The sequence below is a fragment of the Pelophylax lessonae genome (genome assembly GCF_965119305.1).
Source record: "Pelophylax lessonae genome assembly, chromosome: 12".
NCBI lineage: Eukaryota > Metazoa > Chordata > Amphibia > Anura > Ranidae > Pelophylax > Pelophylax lessonae.
Window position 1 is genome coordinate 173,194,299 of NC_138779.1, and position 17,045 is coordinate 173,211,343.

The window sequence follows — 17,045 nt, forward strand, 5'->3', positions numbered from 1 at the left end:
CAGAGGTTAAATGTACTATCCATCATCATTAAGAATTAAAATAAAAACACATAGTCCCGAGCAATGATGGGACTGAGATTAAACATTTCTTATTGGTAACCAGGGATATAGCTATGTATGATGGAGGGCAGGAACAAGGGCCTGGTATAGGGAAACAGGTAGGGGGGAAAATATGGGGGGGGGGGGAGATAGATTAGGGGATGGGTAATGGGTGATAGGAAAGTATTGAATAACAGGTAGCGGGGAGACCCCCGACACTAATCCCTAAGACTATTGTTCGGCACACAACTGTAGAAATCCCCAAAGACAACTGAATGTACATTAAATGTAAATTACAGAGAAAGGGGGTAAACATGAAAGAGAAAAGAAGGTAAAAAAAAAAAAGAAAAAAAGGGGGAAGGGGAGGGGAAAGAAATAGAAAAGAAAAAGAAGAGGGTCAACCCGGAACTCATTGGGGAGCCAAGGTATACCAAACCCACGGGTCCCATTTCTTATCAAACTTTTTCGAATTGTTATGAAGTATATGAGTGAGCTTGCCACTAACCATTAATCAATTAGGTTTACTCTTAACGTAATCAAGGGGAATAACTGACTGCTTCCAATGCCTAGCAATTGTAATCCTTGCTGCCAGGAATATATAAGTGATCAATTTCACCGACTTTCTGGGTACTTCATCAGGCAGTCTGTGAAAAAGAGCTGTTTCTGGGGATCTGGGAATGTTAACTCCGGTCACTGAATTTATGAGGTAAAATATCCTGATCCAGAACTAAGTCACGAGGGGGCATTGCCACCAAATGTGATGCATCGTCCCCAACTGGCCACAACGTCGAAAACAATTTGGCGATGTGGAAGGATGCATTTTGGCTACCCTGATAGGAACCAGATACCAGCGCAGGAGTGTTTTATAATTAGCTTCTACTAGAGTCATATTGATGGAGACTTTAGATAAATTATAAGCAATGTCCTGCCACTCAGACAGATCAAATGTAAGTCACAGATCAGCAAAGAAAAGGGAGAACCGCTCAGGTGAGAAAACAATCCAAACGATCAAAGCAAGGTGCAGCTAGGATCCGCAGTCCAGATAGCTATGTTATGTAAAGAGAAAAGCAGCCGCACTCCCACTTGAAGGTACGAAGTATACCATGTTATGACTAAGCGGACGTAAATCCGTGAAACGCGTCAACTACTATGCTTTTATCCCCTGTCTCTGACTGTATTACGGACTGTACCTTGGATTGATTTTATTTCTTGGATTCTACTAAACGGATTTTATACTTCATACCTTCAAGTGGGAGTGCGGCTGCTTTTCTCTCTACATAACAGATCAAATATAAGGTTCAGGTCCTTTTCCCATTGGTTCATATGGTGAGTTTTGAGTTTGGCTCAGTAAGAGAGGTATACACCGCAGATATACTGTATGCCCCCTCAAAAGACCCCTGGTTTGCCAAGATATTTCAAAATTCGTAAGTGTAAGGGGCCCTACTCGTAAATTGAACTTAGACCTGGAAAAGGATGCAATTTGATTGTATCTGAATATTTCACTAGAGGGCATTTGCATTGTATCCTTAAAGTATTGAAAAGAATATACTTGATCCCCATTTAAGATAGTCACCAATTCTTAACAGCCCCTTGTTAAGCCACCACTGAAAAGAGCTCGGTACCAGACCAGGCAGAAACTCTGGGTTACAAAAGATGGGAGCTAATGGTGTATGTGGGGATGATAAAGAGATTTGGTGATATATTCTGTCCCAAATTGCTAAAGAATGCGACAAAGATGAACATAGTATAGGAGGGCGTAGACGGCTAGGAAGCAACACTGAGTTTTTTTTTTTTTTTAATAACTAACTTGTCATACTTACCTGCTCTATGCAGTGGTTTTGCACAGAGCAGCCTGGACAGTCCTCTTCTCAGGTCCCTTGCTGGCGCTCTTGGTTCCTCCCTCCTGCCAGGTACCTCCACAGCAAGCAGTTTGCTCTGGGGGCACCCAAGGAGGCGTGTGTCCATTCACACAGGGAACTGCAGGTTGGGCGTGCCATTTCTGTCTCCTGACTTGCTCACTGGCTGTGATTGCCAAAAGTCAATCAGGAGTGTGAGTCCCCGAAGAGGCAAGGCTCTCAAGGACATCCCTGGATTGAGAGGGAGCTTAGGTAAGTAATAGGAGGGTCGGGGGGGGGGGGGCTCCTGCACAGATACAAAAAAAAGGTAAAAAACCTTGTGCCTTTAAAATCACAAGGTGGAACACAACCCTGACGTGAAGAGTTAGGCACAAACAGCAATAAACGCATTTCCTTCATAATCCATTGAGGGACACAGGATCCAAAATAATGCCATGGATTATATAGCACTACATTCAGGGGGAAATGACACTAGGCAAACAAAATTGCAAGCCAGCCCCTTGGGCTTACATACTCCTCCCACACTTTTGATTGAGAATCTTCAGGGAAAGGGTTCCTCAGGTAAAACGATAAAAGAAGGAAGAGCTTGAAATGTGGTGTAGTATTACTAGTAAATAAGACATATGTTCTCCTCCGTCCACCCTATGGCCAGTCCAGGCCTGCTTGAAGGTATCAGTTTTAGTGTCAGTGTATTTGCATGAGTACAAGTTTTTTTTTTTTTAAGCCTGCGGTGGTGCAAAGACCTGAAACGGAAAAACCATGAGGTGAAAAAAAAACGTGCATGTGAAACATACACTAAAATGTGCACTTAAGGGTGTGCTTTTAGTCCAACCCCCGAAGGGGTAAGACCCCTACCCTGATCCCCTGGGGAACATAGCTCTTGACAGGGACAAAGGGTTTACAATGGTCTGCCTATCCAGATGGCCTGACAGACCCAGTTCTTCTAGGTCAGCCGAAGCCGACCATTGAATACTTGAACGAGGGGCTTTCCCAAAGAGGGACCCCCCAAGGGCAGGGGACGAGGAAACCTGAGGGCCACACATCCTCCCCCAGACATCAGGGCAAGCCTGAGGACTCACACCCTTCATCCAGTGAAAAACACACACAAAAGTGAAAGATTGACAAACAGTGGGAGAAAAAGAAATAAAATAAATAAGTGGCCGTGCAATGGTGCACTGGCTGGGCCCTGAGGCCTGGTAGACAAAAATTGACCCCGGACTTAGCCAAAAGGCCCAGTCCTAAAAGGGGCAGTGCAGAAAATAAGCTTTAAAATAAGCTAGAAAAATACTCAACCTGGCCTAAGTCCATTAGGGATTCTTCGACCCGTGGCAGTGGGTAAGCATCTCGAAGAGAACATTAGTTCAGTCTGCGATAATCCACACAAAAACTGAAATTTCCATCCTTCTTTCGGAGAAGAACTATGGAAGTAGCCCAAGGACTGCGACTCGTATCTCGTATCCGTGGAAAATGAAAAGAGGGCACCAATCGTGTGATACCGTAGGATAAGTTTTTATTAACAAAAAAAAGACAGGTATTCACAGTACGATCGGTGCACACAAGCAATGTATCAGCAGCTGGAACGCACTGCGTTCCTACTGGGGCTGGAACCGGAAATTATGTGACGGCGCCGTATGCGTTTCATCATAGATGTTAGGCAGCACCATACCCCTTCCCTTCCCTTCAGCTTCTTTGCATATAACTGCGGTTATATTTCAAGGGGGGCTGCAGCCTATCAATTTTTACACTTGCTTCCTTATCGCCGAGTACACCCTTTTATATTGGATCCTGTGTTCCTAAATTCAAAAAACTTCAAAGAAGGGATATTTTAGGAAAAAAATTGTATTTATTAAAGTGAATAAGGGTAGAACCTCTGCTAGATTTTTACTGCTGTTGTTCCAAGCTAAGACAAATTGAATGGACCTGAAGAAAATATCCTATGTTTGTATACACCTTTATTTGTTTTTTGACAATTCTAGTTATGGTTTGCAACACATTACAATGAATGCTGGGCTTTCATATACACATTTATCGAACTTTATTATCTTCATTGTAACTGGTGTAGGTGAAGCAGAGGTATGAGAAAACCCTACAAGAACTCAATAAATACAATCCTAAGTATATGGAAGAAATGGAAACTGTGTTTGATCAAAGCCAGCAACTGGAGCAGAAGAAAATACTCTTCCTCAAACAAGCACTGCTATCAATACACAAACACCTTGACATCACCAATAATGAGAGGTAAGCTGCCAGAAAGTGTGGGTGGTACAAGCAGAGAACGGAATGGTTATATTTGGTATCTGACTTAGAAGCTGAGCGACCAAAGGGTCAGCAGCACACAGAGCCAAATTGATTATTTATTCTTTCCTAGGCCGAGTATTTTGTGTTATCTCCTCTTCCCTACCCCCTTCCTCAAACATGCTCACTTACCACCAAAATAAATTTACCAAGTCTTCCAAAATTGTAACAATGATAAGATAGTCATAGTTGCAGATGTTTCATCAAAATGAAATGGACACAGTCAGAACCAGTAGGACCCCATTCACACTTGCGAATTAGTCCATTGCCATTATATGGGGGAGGCTAAGAAGAGGTTGGCAGCTATTAGCTGCCTGCAGCAACCCATTAGAAAGCAAAAGGAGGCTGATAGCTCTTGTAGCTAATCGTGTTGCTTGCATGTAATTGCTCATGGAGTAATTACATGCAATGATCTGCCCTGGGTGCAGATCCATTAGCAATTACCTGTGAACAGCCATAGTTACATAGTTAGTCAGGTTGAAAAAAGACACAAGTCCATCTGGTTCAACCAACAAAAAAAAACAAACAGTATTGAAAACCCAACCATACAATCCCATATACACAATCCTATACCCGCAGTTGATCCAGAGGAATGCGAAAAAAAAAACCCAGCAAAGCATGATCCAATTTGCTACAGCAGGGGAAAAAAATTCCTCCCTGATCCCCCGAGAGGCAATCGGATATTCCCTGGATCAACTTTACCTAAACAAATTTTAGTACCAGCTTATATTAAGTACACCCAGGAAAGAATCCAGGCCTTTTTTAAAGCAATCTAATGAGCTAGCCAGAACCACCTCTGGAGGGAGTCTATTCCACATTTTCACAGCTCTTATGGTGAAGAAACCTTTCCGTATTTGGAGACGAAATCTGTTTTCCTCTAGACGTAAAGAGCGCCCCTTTGTCCTCTGTGTTGACAACAACACAACACCAAGTTCACTATATAGACCCCTTATGTATTTGTACAGGTTGATCATATCCCCCCTTAATCGCCTCTTCTCAAGAGAGAATAAATTCAGTTCCTCTAATCTTTTCTCATAACTGAGGTCCTCCGTGCCTCTTATCCATTTGGTTGCCCTTCTCTGCACTTTCTCCAGTTCCCCGATATCCTTTTTAAGAACTGGTGCCCAAAGCTAAACTGCATATTCCAGATGAGGTCTTACTAATGATTTGCACAGGGGCAAAATGATATCTCTCTCTCTGCCTCTTTTAATACAAGAAAGGACTTTGCTTGCTTTGGAAACCGCAGCTTGGCATTGCATGCTATTATTAAGCTTATGATCTACCAGAACACCCAGATCCTTCTCCGCTATGGATTCCCCCAGTTCTACTCCACCTAGTATGTATGATGCATGCATATTCTTAGCCCCCAAGTTCATAACTTTACATTTATCAACATTAAACCTCATTTGCCACATAGTTGCCCAATGAAACAGTGCAATGAGGTCAGCTTGTAAGTTGGAGACATCCTGTAAAGAAGTTATTCCACTGCAAAGCTTGGTGTCATCTGCAAAGACTGTAATGGTACTTTTAAATAGTGATCAATCGATATAGTTTTTTTAATGCCGATAACGATACTTTAGTATTTTGGTCATCGGATTTCGGTATCGGCCGATATCTGCCGATATTTTCGGACATGTAAAAAAAAGATTTTTTTTTTCTTCACAGGTACTCCTAGTGGAGGGATCTGGGGTTCTAAAAGACCCCAAACCCCTCCTCGGCACTGAAAAGCATTCAAAACGCCAAGTTTGGCTGTTTTAAATGCTGTCAGGTTTTTTAATTTGCCGCCAAGTACCCGGAAGTGATGTCATGACATCACTTCCGGGTTTTTTTACATGGAGACCCGATCAGAGCATTGCACAGCACTTTCCAGTGCTTGCGCAAAAGTTTCTTTAGTGCAAAATACTGACTGGAATAGGGGGTGAGAAAAGAGAAATCAAAGTTCTTACTCGTCTCCCTAGACCTAGGGGCTAATTGTGATTCTCTATCTCTATTACCCACCTCCGCCACGGCCTGATCAACTTCTTTAGGATCATAACCCTTCTCTTGGAATCGTGATTTAAGAATCTCTGATTCCCTCAAGAAGTCTTCCTGGTGCGTACAATTCCGTTGTAACCGGAGGAATTTACTTTTCGGCACAGATCTAAGCCAAGACAGATGGTGGCAACTGGACGTATCAATATATCCATTCCTATCCGTCTCCTTAAGGAATGTTGAAGTCCGGATGGAACGCCCCTCAACTCTGATGTTCAAGTCTAGATAGTGTAACTCATTATCACTCGCCTCGTACTGCAAACGAATGCCTCTGTCATTGTTATTATTATTATAATTAAGTTCTAAAAAGAACTCATGAAGGGACTCAACACTTCCAGCCCACAGGAGGAGGAGTCGTCTATATACCTCTGCCACAGACGCAACTCTGGTCTGGGGCTGGCATAGACGATGTCCTCCTCCCACTTAGCCATGAACAAGTTTGCCATACTCGGGGAAAACTTAGCCCCCATGGCCACACCCTTGTTTTTCAAGTAGTACCTGCCGTCAAACCAAAAATAATTGTGAGACATGCAGTACTTAAGCAAAACCATAACAAATTCATGCTGATTAGGGTGTAGACCACCCCCTCTCAACAAGAAATAATCCACTGCCTGATGCCTGTGTTCATGGGAAATAACAGTATAGAGAGAGGTGACATCTGCTGTCACAAGAAGACAACCCTCCTCCAACTGTATCTCCTTCAAGATATTAATCACTTGCGTGGAGTCTCTCAAGTAAGAGGGGGTCTCGATGACCAGGGCCTGAAGAAAAAAAATCAATATATTTACTTGCCCTGGATGTAATAGAATTAATCCCACTGACAATCGGCCTGCCAGGAGGATCAACAACATTGCTATACATTTTTTAAATATATGTATCACTGTCCCCATAGGGCCTGCTGAATGATTACTTAATGTGCTCCCCTAGTTACCTGCACACGATTACTTTGAGATATAGTTCACAGATCCCTCCTTGCTCCTATTGGCTCATCACACAATGGCTTGTCACCCAAATAGGGGTGTTGGTTTTTTTTGTTTGTTTTGGAACTTGATTGGGAGAAGGGAATAGTGGGATACTCAAGCTTGAACTATATACATCTGCTAAGGACATATATCTCTTTGCCTCATAGATTGATTGGAAACAGCTGTGCTGCTAGATCCATACAGCCATGAGTATGGAAAGAATTAAGTCTGTTTGCTCTTCACTTTCTAGCAAGCGACTTAGTGAATATTGCTTATCTTCAGGACACTCTCACTAGCATCCCCTTTCAACCATCACCCGTCCACTGACTATCCTAGGAGCAGGGATGGCCCCCCTCAGGTCAGGCCCCTTGAAACGAGATTCTGTATTCACTGTTTTGCAGAGCCAGATCCTTCAAGTGTCTCCCCTCTCAATCAGCTCTTCTTAACCTCCGGGTTCAATTCCTCTCTGCTACTCTCCAGGCCCTCAGTACGACCCTCTGAGGCAGCATGGCACCTCTACAGAGGAGGAGGCAGCCACCCCCTTCCTCTGGGTCTCCGCTATCCAGACGAAAGACCTCAAGCACATGTGCTCCTGGCTTTTATACAGTATCCCAGCATGCACCGAGACACTTTTCCTCTGTCAAATTACCAGGGCTGTATCAAAAGCCTGTGCACCCATTTGTCAGGTTTCCTCCCACTGTCCAATATGCCTTCCTATTGGACCAGTGTGAAACACTCTCCAGACAGAGCGAGTTGCATCCTGAGCACAATGAGCAGACCTCACGAAGAGATCCTGCTCTCTGGTAGGCAGAGAACAATATAGTTACATAGTTACATAGTAGGCGAGGTTGAATAAAGACAATAGTCCATCCAGTTCAACCTGTGTAGGTGTGTGTGACTGTAATCATCTAACATAGCCCTCAATCTCCTGATCCTTGAGATGTAAGTCTAAGAGTCTTTTGAAAGTCACCATACTACCCGCAGAAACCACCTCTTGTGGTAGACAATTCCACAATCTTGTAGCCCTAACAGTAAAGAACCCCCCACGTTGCCTGAGGTTAAAACGCTTCTCCTCTAATCGCATTGTATGTCCTCGAGTCCTCATGCAATTCCTTCGAATGAACAGCTTTTCTTCTAAGCTGAGATCCCCATTAAGATATTTATAAATTGCTATCATGTCCCCTCTCAGACGTCTTTTCTCCAGGGAAAATAAATCGAGCGATTGCAGCCGCTCTTCATAGGTAAGGTCCTCCAACCCCCTAATCAGTTTAGTTGCCCTTCTCTGGACTTTCTCCAGCTCCAACACATCCCTCCTGAGGACTGGCGACCAGAACTGGACAGAATACTCCAGATGCGGTCGGACCAGAGTTTTATAAAGTGGAAGGATTATAGTCTTATCTCTGGAATACATCCCTTTCTTTATGCATGCTAATATTCTGTTGGCTTTGGAAGCTGCCGCTTGGCATTGCATGCTGTTGCCTAATCTATCATCAACTAAGACTCCCAAATCTTTCTCCATTTTTGATTCCCCCAAGGGTTCCCCTCCTAACGTGTATTGTGTTTTTATGTTTTTGGTCCCCAAGTGCAAAACCTTACACTTCTCCACATTAAACCTCATTTGCCATGTCGTTGCCCACTCCGTAATTTTGTCCAGGTCATTCTGTAGGATATCTGCTTCATGCTGTGCAGTTATTGCCCTGGCCAATTTTGTGTCATCTGCAAAAACTGATAACGAACTACTGATCCCTTCCTCAATGCTGTTTATGAATAAATTGAACAAGGTTGGTCCCAGGACTGAGCCCTGGGGCACCCCGCTTACTACCTCAGACCAGTCTGAGTATGCGCTGTTTATTACTACCCTTTGGACACGGCCTTTTAGCCAATTCCGTATCCAAGAGCAAACCCTGCTGTCGATACCTGCAGACCTTATTTTATAAATTAAGCGCTTGTGGGGAACTGTATCAAACGCCTTAGCGAAATCCAAGTACACCACATCCACTGGTCTCCCCCTATCTAGCTCATAAATATAGATTTACCTGCAGCCTTTCTGGTAAGCAGACAGAGCTTAAAACTATACTTTCTCACTAGCACCTACCTAGAAGGGTGATATACATATATATATATATATATATATATATATATATACACACACACTCGCACGCACGCACTATATTGTCAAAAGTATTGGGACGCCTGCCTTTACACGCACATGAACTTCAATATTGAATTGGCCCATCCTTTGCGCATATAACAGCTTCAACTCTTCTGAGAAGGCTGTCCACCAGGTTTAGGAGCATATCTATAAGAATGATTGGCAATTCTTCCAGAAGCGCTTTTGTGAGGTCAGGCACTGATGTGGACAAGAAGGCCTGGCCCGCAGTCCCGCAGCTCCAAATTATCCCAAAGGTATCCTATCTGGTTGAGGTCAGGACTCTGTGCAGGCCAGTCAAGTTCCTCCACCCAGAATTCGCTCATTCATGTCTGAATGGACCTTGCTTTATGCACTGGTGAGCAGTCATGTGGGAACAGGAAGGGGCCATTTCTAAACTGTTCCCACAAAGTTGGGAGCATGAAATTGTCCAAAATGTCTTGGTATGCTGATGCCTTAAGAGTTCCCTTTGCTGAAACTAAGGGGCCAAGCCCCACCCCTGAAATGCAACCCCACACCATAATCCTCCCTCCACCAAATTATTTGGATCAGTGCAGAAAGCAAGGTCCATAAAGACATGGATGAGTGAGTTTGGAGTGGACGAACGTGATTGGCCTTCACAGAGTTTTGACCTCAACCTGATAGAACACCTTTGGGATGAAATAGAGTGGAGACTTCTCGTCCAACATCAGTGCCTGAACTCACAAATGAACTTCTGGAAGAATGGTCAAACGTACCCATAGACACACTCCTAAACCTTGTTGACAGCCTAACCAGAAGAGTTAAAGCTGTAATAGCTGCAAAGTGCAAAGGGTGGGTCAACTCTATATTGAACCCTACGGAATAACACCTGGGATGCCATTAAAGTTCATGTGCAAGTAAAGGCAATGTGTGACAATGTGTGACAATGAAAATGATTCACAATGTGGAATCTATTTAATAGCTAGTATGTGCGACATAGGCATAAATAGTAACTGACTGACTGTATTGTATTTCCAGCATTATGACTGTCTATAATGACTTGAACCAGGCCATTATGGCTGTCAGCGACCAAGAAGATTTGAAGTGGTGGAGGAACAGGTTCGGCCCTGGGATGTTAATGAATTGGCCTAAAATAGAGGTGAGCTGTTGTGATATTGGGCTATATGGTCATTTTTTTATTGAGCTGCTGCAAAAACAGATTTTGCTGCTACTGCCTTCCTATGTGTTTCACATGAAAAGGAAAGAAAAGTGCCTCTAAGTGCAGTATTTATTAGGAGATCAGGCAAGCAGACAAGTAAACACTTAGACAAGTGAACAGGCTCTTACAGAGCATGCATGCTCCTTTTCAAGTGATCATCACTTGACAAAGGAGCCCGCTTGCTCTGTACGAGCCTCACGCATACTCTGAAACACATTGTGGCTCCCGCTCTCTTCCTGGTGATGTCACACGCCTAGTGGCGCTGCGTTCCAAGCTTGACCAACTCAAGCTGCACCCGAAAGACGTGGACCTGCCTGCATTCTCCCGTCCCCCCGTGGTCATTGTGGCATACACACTCCTGGACAGAAGGCGCTTTTAGGCCCCTTTTACACATGCTGTCCGTTTGTCTGTTTTTCATCCATCCGTTGACTGATGAAACACGGACATCAATGTATCTCTATGTAAAAACTGATGACAACAGATGATCATCAGTTAACATCCGTTTTCATCCGCTTCCGTCAATGTCCGTTTTTTTGAATGGATGAATGCCCTATTTTTCATCCGTCAAAAAAACGGGTTGGACGAAAAACAGATGACAACGGATGAAAAACGGATGACAAAGGATGAAAAACGGATGACAAAGGATGAAAAACGGATGAAAACCGATGAAAACGGATGACAACGGATGAAAACGGATGACAACGGATGAAAATGGATGAAAACGGATGACAACGGATGAAAACGGATGAAAAATGGATGACAACGGATGAAAAACATAACAACTGATGAAAAACGGATGAAAATCGGATAACAACTGACGAAAAACGGATGACAACGGATAAAAACGGATGACAACGGATGAAAACGGATGACAACGGATGAAAACGGATGACAACGGATGAAAAATGGATGACAACGGATGAAAAACATAACAACTGATGAAAAACGGATGAAAATCGGATAACAACTGACGAAAAACGGATGACAACGGATAAAAACGGATGACAACGGATGAAAACGGATGACAACGGATGAAAACGGATGACAACGGATGAAAACGGATGAAAAATGGATGACAACGGATGAAAAACATAACAACTGATGAAAAACGGATGAAAAACGGATAACAACTGACGAAAAACGGATGACAACTGATGAAAAAGGATTAAAAATGGATGAAAAACGGATGGAAACTGATACATTTTGACGTGACTGAACTGAAGAACTGAACGGACCGTATGTGTGAAAGGGGCCTAAAAGGACGACTGTTACTAGGCCTGTAGCCCCCAGATGAGCCCTTTTATCAGCATTTTATGTAAGTGCTCACTTGTCTGCTTGCCTGTTATCCTAATAAATACTGCACTTAGGGGCGCTTTTCTTTCCTTGGCATCTCATTTACAGAGCTGGCTTCACTTTAGAAGAGCTTTCCGTGCTGTTGTGGAATCTTTTACTCTTGGGTACATATTCCTGTCACCTATTAGTTAGTAATACCAAATCAGATATGTAGCTACATAGAGATTAACAAGAATCAGTAAGTTTGAATCCGAGTGATCTGAATTTTATTGTTCCGCGTTTGAGATTAAATATGCAATATGACGTATATAATATAGGTTGTATCAAAGATATCATTTGACCAATCAAAGGTTAGTAGGAACTTCAGCAAGCTCAGAGTTAAAAGTTAACAGTCCGGTGTTTGCAACTTTTTGGAGGGGATCTCCCATCAAAGATATAAATGTCTTGTGATTTGTAGACGACCATCTGTTCACATCTAGACGAGTTCCTTATTTCCAAGTTCAAATATTGCAGCAGTCCTCAAATTTATTTATTGCTTTTTGCAAGTTGGCATATAAAGAATAAAGAGCTAAAAACAAGAGATTAATTCTTCTCATTAGGAAAGACATTTTGTTCTAAGCAGCCATCTTGCCACCTCATTTGCCCTTAGTGCTTGTCGCTGATCCTTTGCATATTGACAGGTGTGACCTCCACTTTAAGTGTTCCTGACCCCCTTACATGCCACATTTGGCATGTCATTTTTTTTGGGGGGGGAGGCCTAGTTTTCACAGGTACCCACTCCCACTTCCGCACGGGCCGCCTAGGAAGTTCTCCTCACCCCCTCCCTCCCTGCAATCTTCTGGGGCACGTCACAGGTCCCAGAAGATTGCCCGGCCATTAAGGAAGCGCAGCGTGACTCGCGCATGCGCAGTGCGCAACCGGCTGTGAAGCCACAAGCTGTCACACCTGGGTGTCCACACTTGTGATGCCGGCGCCACAGGGAGAAGAGGGAGAGAACCGAGGCTCCCGCCGGCTGCATCGCTGGATCGTGGGACAGGTGAGTGTGTGTTTTTTTTTAAAGTAAGCAGCTACACTTTTTGTAGCTGCTGACTTTTTATAAACACAAAAATGCCTGGAACTCCGCTTTAAGATATAGAGAATTGTTAAACTCACTGGCACAACAATGCTGAAGGATGGGGAATATACCCCAATAGGCTATATAAGTATATAAGTATAGCAAACAAAAAAAAAGGGGGGGGGGTCCCCACATTACAGTGAAGAAAGGCATCCAGGACATTAGGATAGAGGCAAAGCGATTTCTTTCCCATCTGGTCAGCGGTGGGGTGGCAGAGTTTCAACCCAAGAGGAGGCCTCACGGGGAGGTAAAGAAACGAACCGTTTCCCCATCCTGGATACGGAGACGAGCAGGAAACCGATTTCCTGAGTTTCTGGGTTTCAACAGAGTAGTCAGGAAAAATAAGCAATTTGCCATTTTGGTAGCGCAATTCTCCCTGAACTCTGTCAGCGCAGGGGACCTCATCTCAATCTTGCAAATTAAGTAACCGCAGGATGAAAGTATGGGGAGGTAGACCCTGCAGGACTGAGCTTAGGAGGGATGCGATGTGCTCTCTCAATAGTGTAATAGGGAGAAAACTGGGCATCTGGCAATAGAGTGAGCAGCAGGCCTTCCACAAACAATGTAGGGTTAGTGCCCTCCATTCCTTCTGTCAGCCCCACGATTCGAAGATTGTTTCTCCTGTTGCAGTTCTCTGCATTATCCGCCTTCTTTTCTACAGTCCGGAGCTTGGTTTGTAAGATACGAATGGCAGTGGAGTGTTCAGCAATGGTGTCCTCGGCTTGACCTACACACTGCTCTGTCTCCAAAACCCGAGCCCGGAGCTCATAGATGTCCTGCCTAAGGGAATCCACATCAAGCTGCACCGCTTCGATCTTTGCATAGTCCAGCATTTTACATGAACATATTCTTTCAAAACATTTAACATTTCATACAAAATTCTGTTTACAAAATAATCCAAGGCAAATCAACTACTTTATTCAATAAGAAGGAATGCTGGAAATTTGGGTCTGTATTTGGTTTAATAACCATTAAAATAATTACCTGTTTTTCCTAAATAAATTACCTTCCAAAGACCTATAGAATTCCACTAATAAAAATACAGTATCTCACAAAAGTGAGTACACCCCTCACATTTTTGTGAATATTTTATTATATCTTTCCATGTGACAGCACTGAAGAAATGAAACTTTGCTACAATGTAAAGCAGTGATTGTACAGCTTGTATAACAATGTATATTTGCTGTCCCCTCAAAATAACTCAACACAGACAATAATGTCTAAACTGCTGGCAACAAAAGTGAGTACACCCCAAAGTTTAAATGTCCAAATTGGGCCCAATTAGCCACTTTCCCTCCCCAGTGTCATGTGACTCGTTAGAGTTACAAGGTCTCAGGTGTGAATGGGGAGCAGGTGTGGTAAATTTGGTGTTATCGCTCTCACTCTCTCATACTGGTCACTGGAAGTTCAACATGGCACCTCATGGCAAAGAACTCTCTGAGGATCTGAAAAAAGGAATTGTTCCTTAACATAAAGATGGCCTAGGCTATTTAGAAGATTGCCAAGACCCTGAAACTGAGCTGCAGCACGGTGGCTAAGACCATACAGTGGTTTAACAGGACAGGTTCCACTCAGAACAGGCCTCGCCATGGTCGACCAAAGAGGTCGAGTGCATGTGCTCAGCGTCATATCCAGAGGTTGTCTTTGGGAACTAGACGTATGAGTTCTGCCAGCATTGCTGCAGAGGTTGAAGGGGTGGGGGGGGGGTCAGCCTGTCAGTGCTCAGATCAAACGCTGTACACTGCATCAAATTGGTCTGCATGACTGTCATCCCAGAAGGAAGCCTCTTCTAGAGATGAAGCACAAGAAAGCCCGCAAACAGTATGCTGAAGACAAGCAGACTAAGGACATGGATTACTGGAACCATGTCCTATGGTCTGATGAGACCAAGATAAACGTATTTTGTTCCGATGGTGTCAAGCGTGTGTGGCGGCAACCAGGTGAGGAGTACAAAGACAAGTGTGTCTTGCCTACAGTCAAACATGGTGGTGGTAGTGTCATGGTCTGGGGCTGCCTGAGTGCTGCCGGCACTGGGGAGCTATAGTTTATTGAGGGAACCATGAATGCCAATATATGCTGTGACATACTGAAGCAGAGCATGATCCCCTCCCTTCGGAGACTAGGCAGCAGGGCAGTATTCCAACATAACGACCCCAAACACACCTCCAAGATGACCACTGCCTTGCTAAAGAAGCTGGGAGTAAAGGTGATGGACTGGCCAAGCATGTCTCCAGACCTAAATCCTATTGGGCATCTGTGGGGCATCCTCAAAACGGAAGGTGGAGGAGCGCAAGGTCTCTAAAATCCACCAGGTCCGTGATGTCGTCATGGAGGAGTGGAAGAGGACTCCAGTGGCAACCTGTGAAGCTCAGGTGAACTCCATGCCCAAGAGGGTTAGGGCAGTGCTGGAAAATAATGGTGGCCACACAAAATATTGACACTTTGGACCCAATTTGGACATTTTAACTTAGGGGTGTACTCACTTTTGTTGCCAGCAGTTTAAACATTAATAGCTGTGTGATGAGTTGTTTTGAGGGGACAGCAAATTTACACTGTTATACAAGCTGTGTACACTCACTACTTTATTTACATTGTAGCAAAGTGTAATTTCTTCAGTGTTGTCGAACAAAAAAAATAAATAATAAAATATTTACAAAAAATCTTAGGGATGTACTAACTTTTGTGAGATACTGTATATACATCTGTTGTGCAATATCGGTAAATTGTGGTATATTTATAGCAACCCTACTTTTTAGCAAATCCTAAAGCATGGTTAGGATTACCAAGATAAGAAAATTCCCATCTCTTTTTTTGAGTAATGGGTAAAAATACGATCATTTCAGGGGTTAATGTTATGTGCTGCCCAGCCAGACCATTTACATAGACTATATAACATATGATTCTGGTTGGGTTTAGCACTTCAGTGACTTCCGCTGTGCTCCTTCCACTTGTAGTATATTTATTGCGGTGAATATAAAAGCCCTAATTACCAGTTCCAGGAATTCTTCTCTTTCCAGGATTGTCTTATACACCTTTTTGTAGTCTTCTTCTCCAAGTTAATTACAGTGGGGAAATTACTTTTTATAGTAGGGTTCCCTTACTTTTTTATTATTAGCATTAGATAATATTTGGTAGAAACATCTAATGGGAAGCTTTTCCATTAGTCAATCCTTGTTTGAAAATGTTTCCCCGTAAGAGCTGCTAGATATTGTCAGGGTGCCAGGAAACCAGAACACACAAAGATGCAAGAAAAATAAAGCGATTTATTTATGCAACAATAATAATCGCACAGCAAGAGAGAGGAGCAAAATCAAGACCAGCCTGGGTCAAGTTCGGAAGCGGGTAGTCATCCAAACTGGGTTTGAGTCCAGGAACAGGTAGTCATCCAAGCCAAGATAGAGTCCAGAAGCGGGTAGTCTGCCGAAGCCCGGTTGTCGTCTAAAGCAGGGTCGTCTGCCGATGCGGAATCCAGAGCCAGGAAGGTTGTCAGCAAAGCCAAGTAATGCAGGGAGAATCCACAGAGACCAGAGGACTGCTAGCAGTGATGCACCTTGGAGCAAAAATGCAAGGGCAAGGTCTGAAAGCCATCAGGTGATATACATAGTCAGGTGTGCAACATCATCCCTGAGCAATGCCCAGGCAGCAGACAAGAGATGATGCAAACAGAGATTATAAGAGACAACAGTCTGCACATGTCCAAGATGGCTGCCAACAGGAAGGCAAGGTAAGACCTTGACAGTAACAAAACATAGAATTCAGCCTCGTGGCTCTCTTTGCAGCTGCACTGTTCGAGCCTCCTGCCTTGGTCCTCTACACCGCCAAACACACAGTCCCAGTGCTCATGAACAAAACACTGAATATTTGTCAGCTTGACTGTTTCTCCTGCAGCTCCCAGCTTCTACATCCTCACAGGTTTGTGCCTATGTCTGTCCTGACCTGTACAGTATGGTGTGATGTGCACCTCACAGCTCCCTTCACACACTGACCCCGTCAGGATAGTGGGGCCCAGTGACCTCTAATTCTGGCTCTAACATAAACCCAGCACATACATGCATCATCAGTGTGCCTGTTTCCTGCAAAATCTGGCTTAGACTGCCATTTTAAACAGTGGTACAGGTCTGACCTG

General features: G+C 43.7%; 1 protein-coding gene across 1 annotated transcript in view; it reads left to right on the plus strand.

Annotated features, from left to right (window-relative positions):
- LOC309568550 (protein kinase C and casein kinase substrate in neurons protein 1-like) overlaps positions 1 to 17,045 on the plus strand; it is a 152,500-nt gene that overhangs the window by 108,673 nt on the left and 26,782 nt on the right. The window contains exons 6-7 of the mRNA XM_082274251.1: positions 3,958 to 4,133; positions 10,332 to 10,452. Of these exons, the coding sequence (XP_082130377.1) occupies positions 3,958 to 4,133; positions 10,332 to 10,452 (297 nt within the window). The remainder of the gene's footprint in view (positions 1 to 3,957; positions 4,134 to 10,331; positions 10,453 to 17,045) is intronic.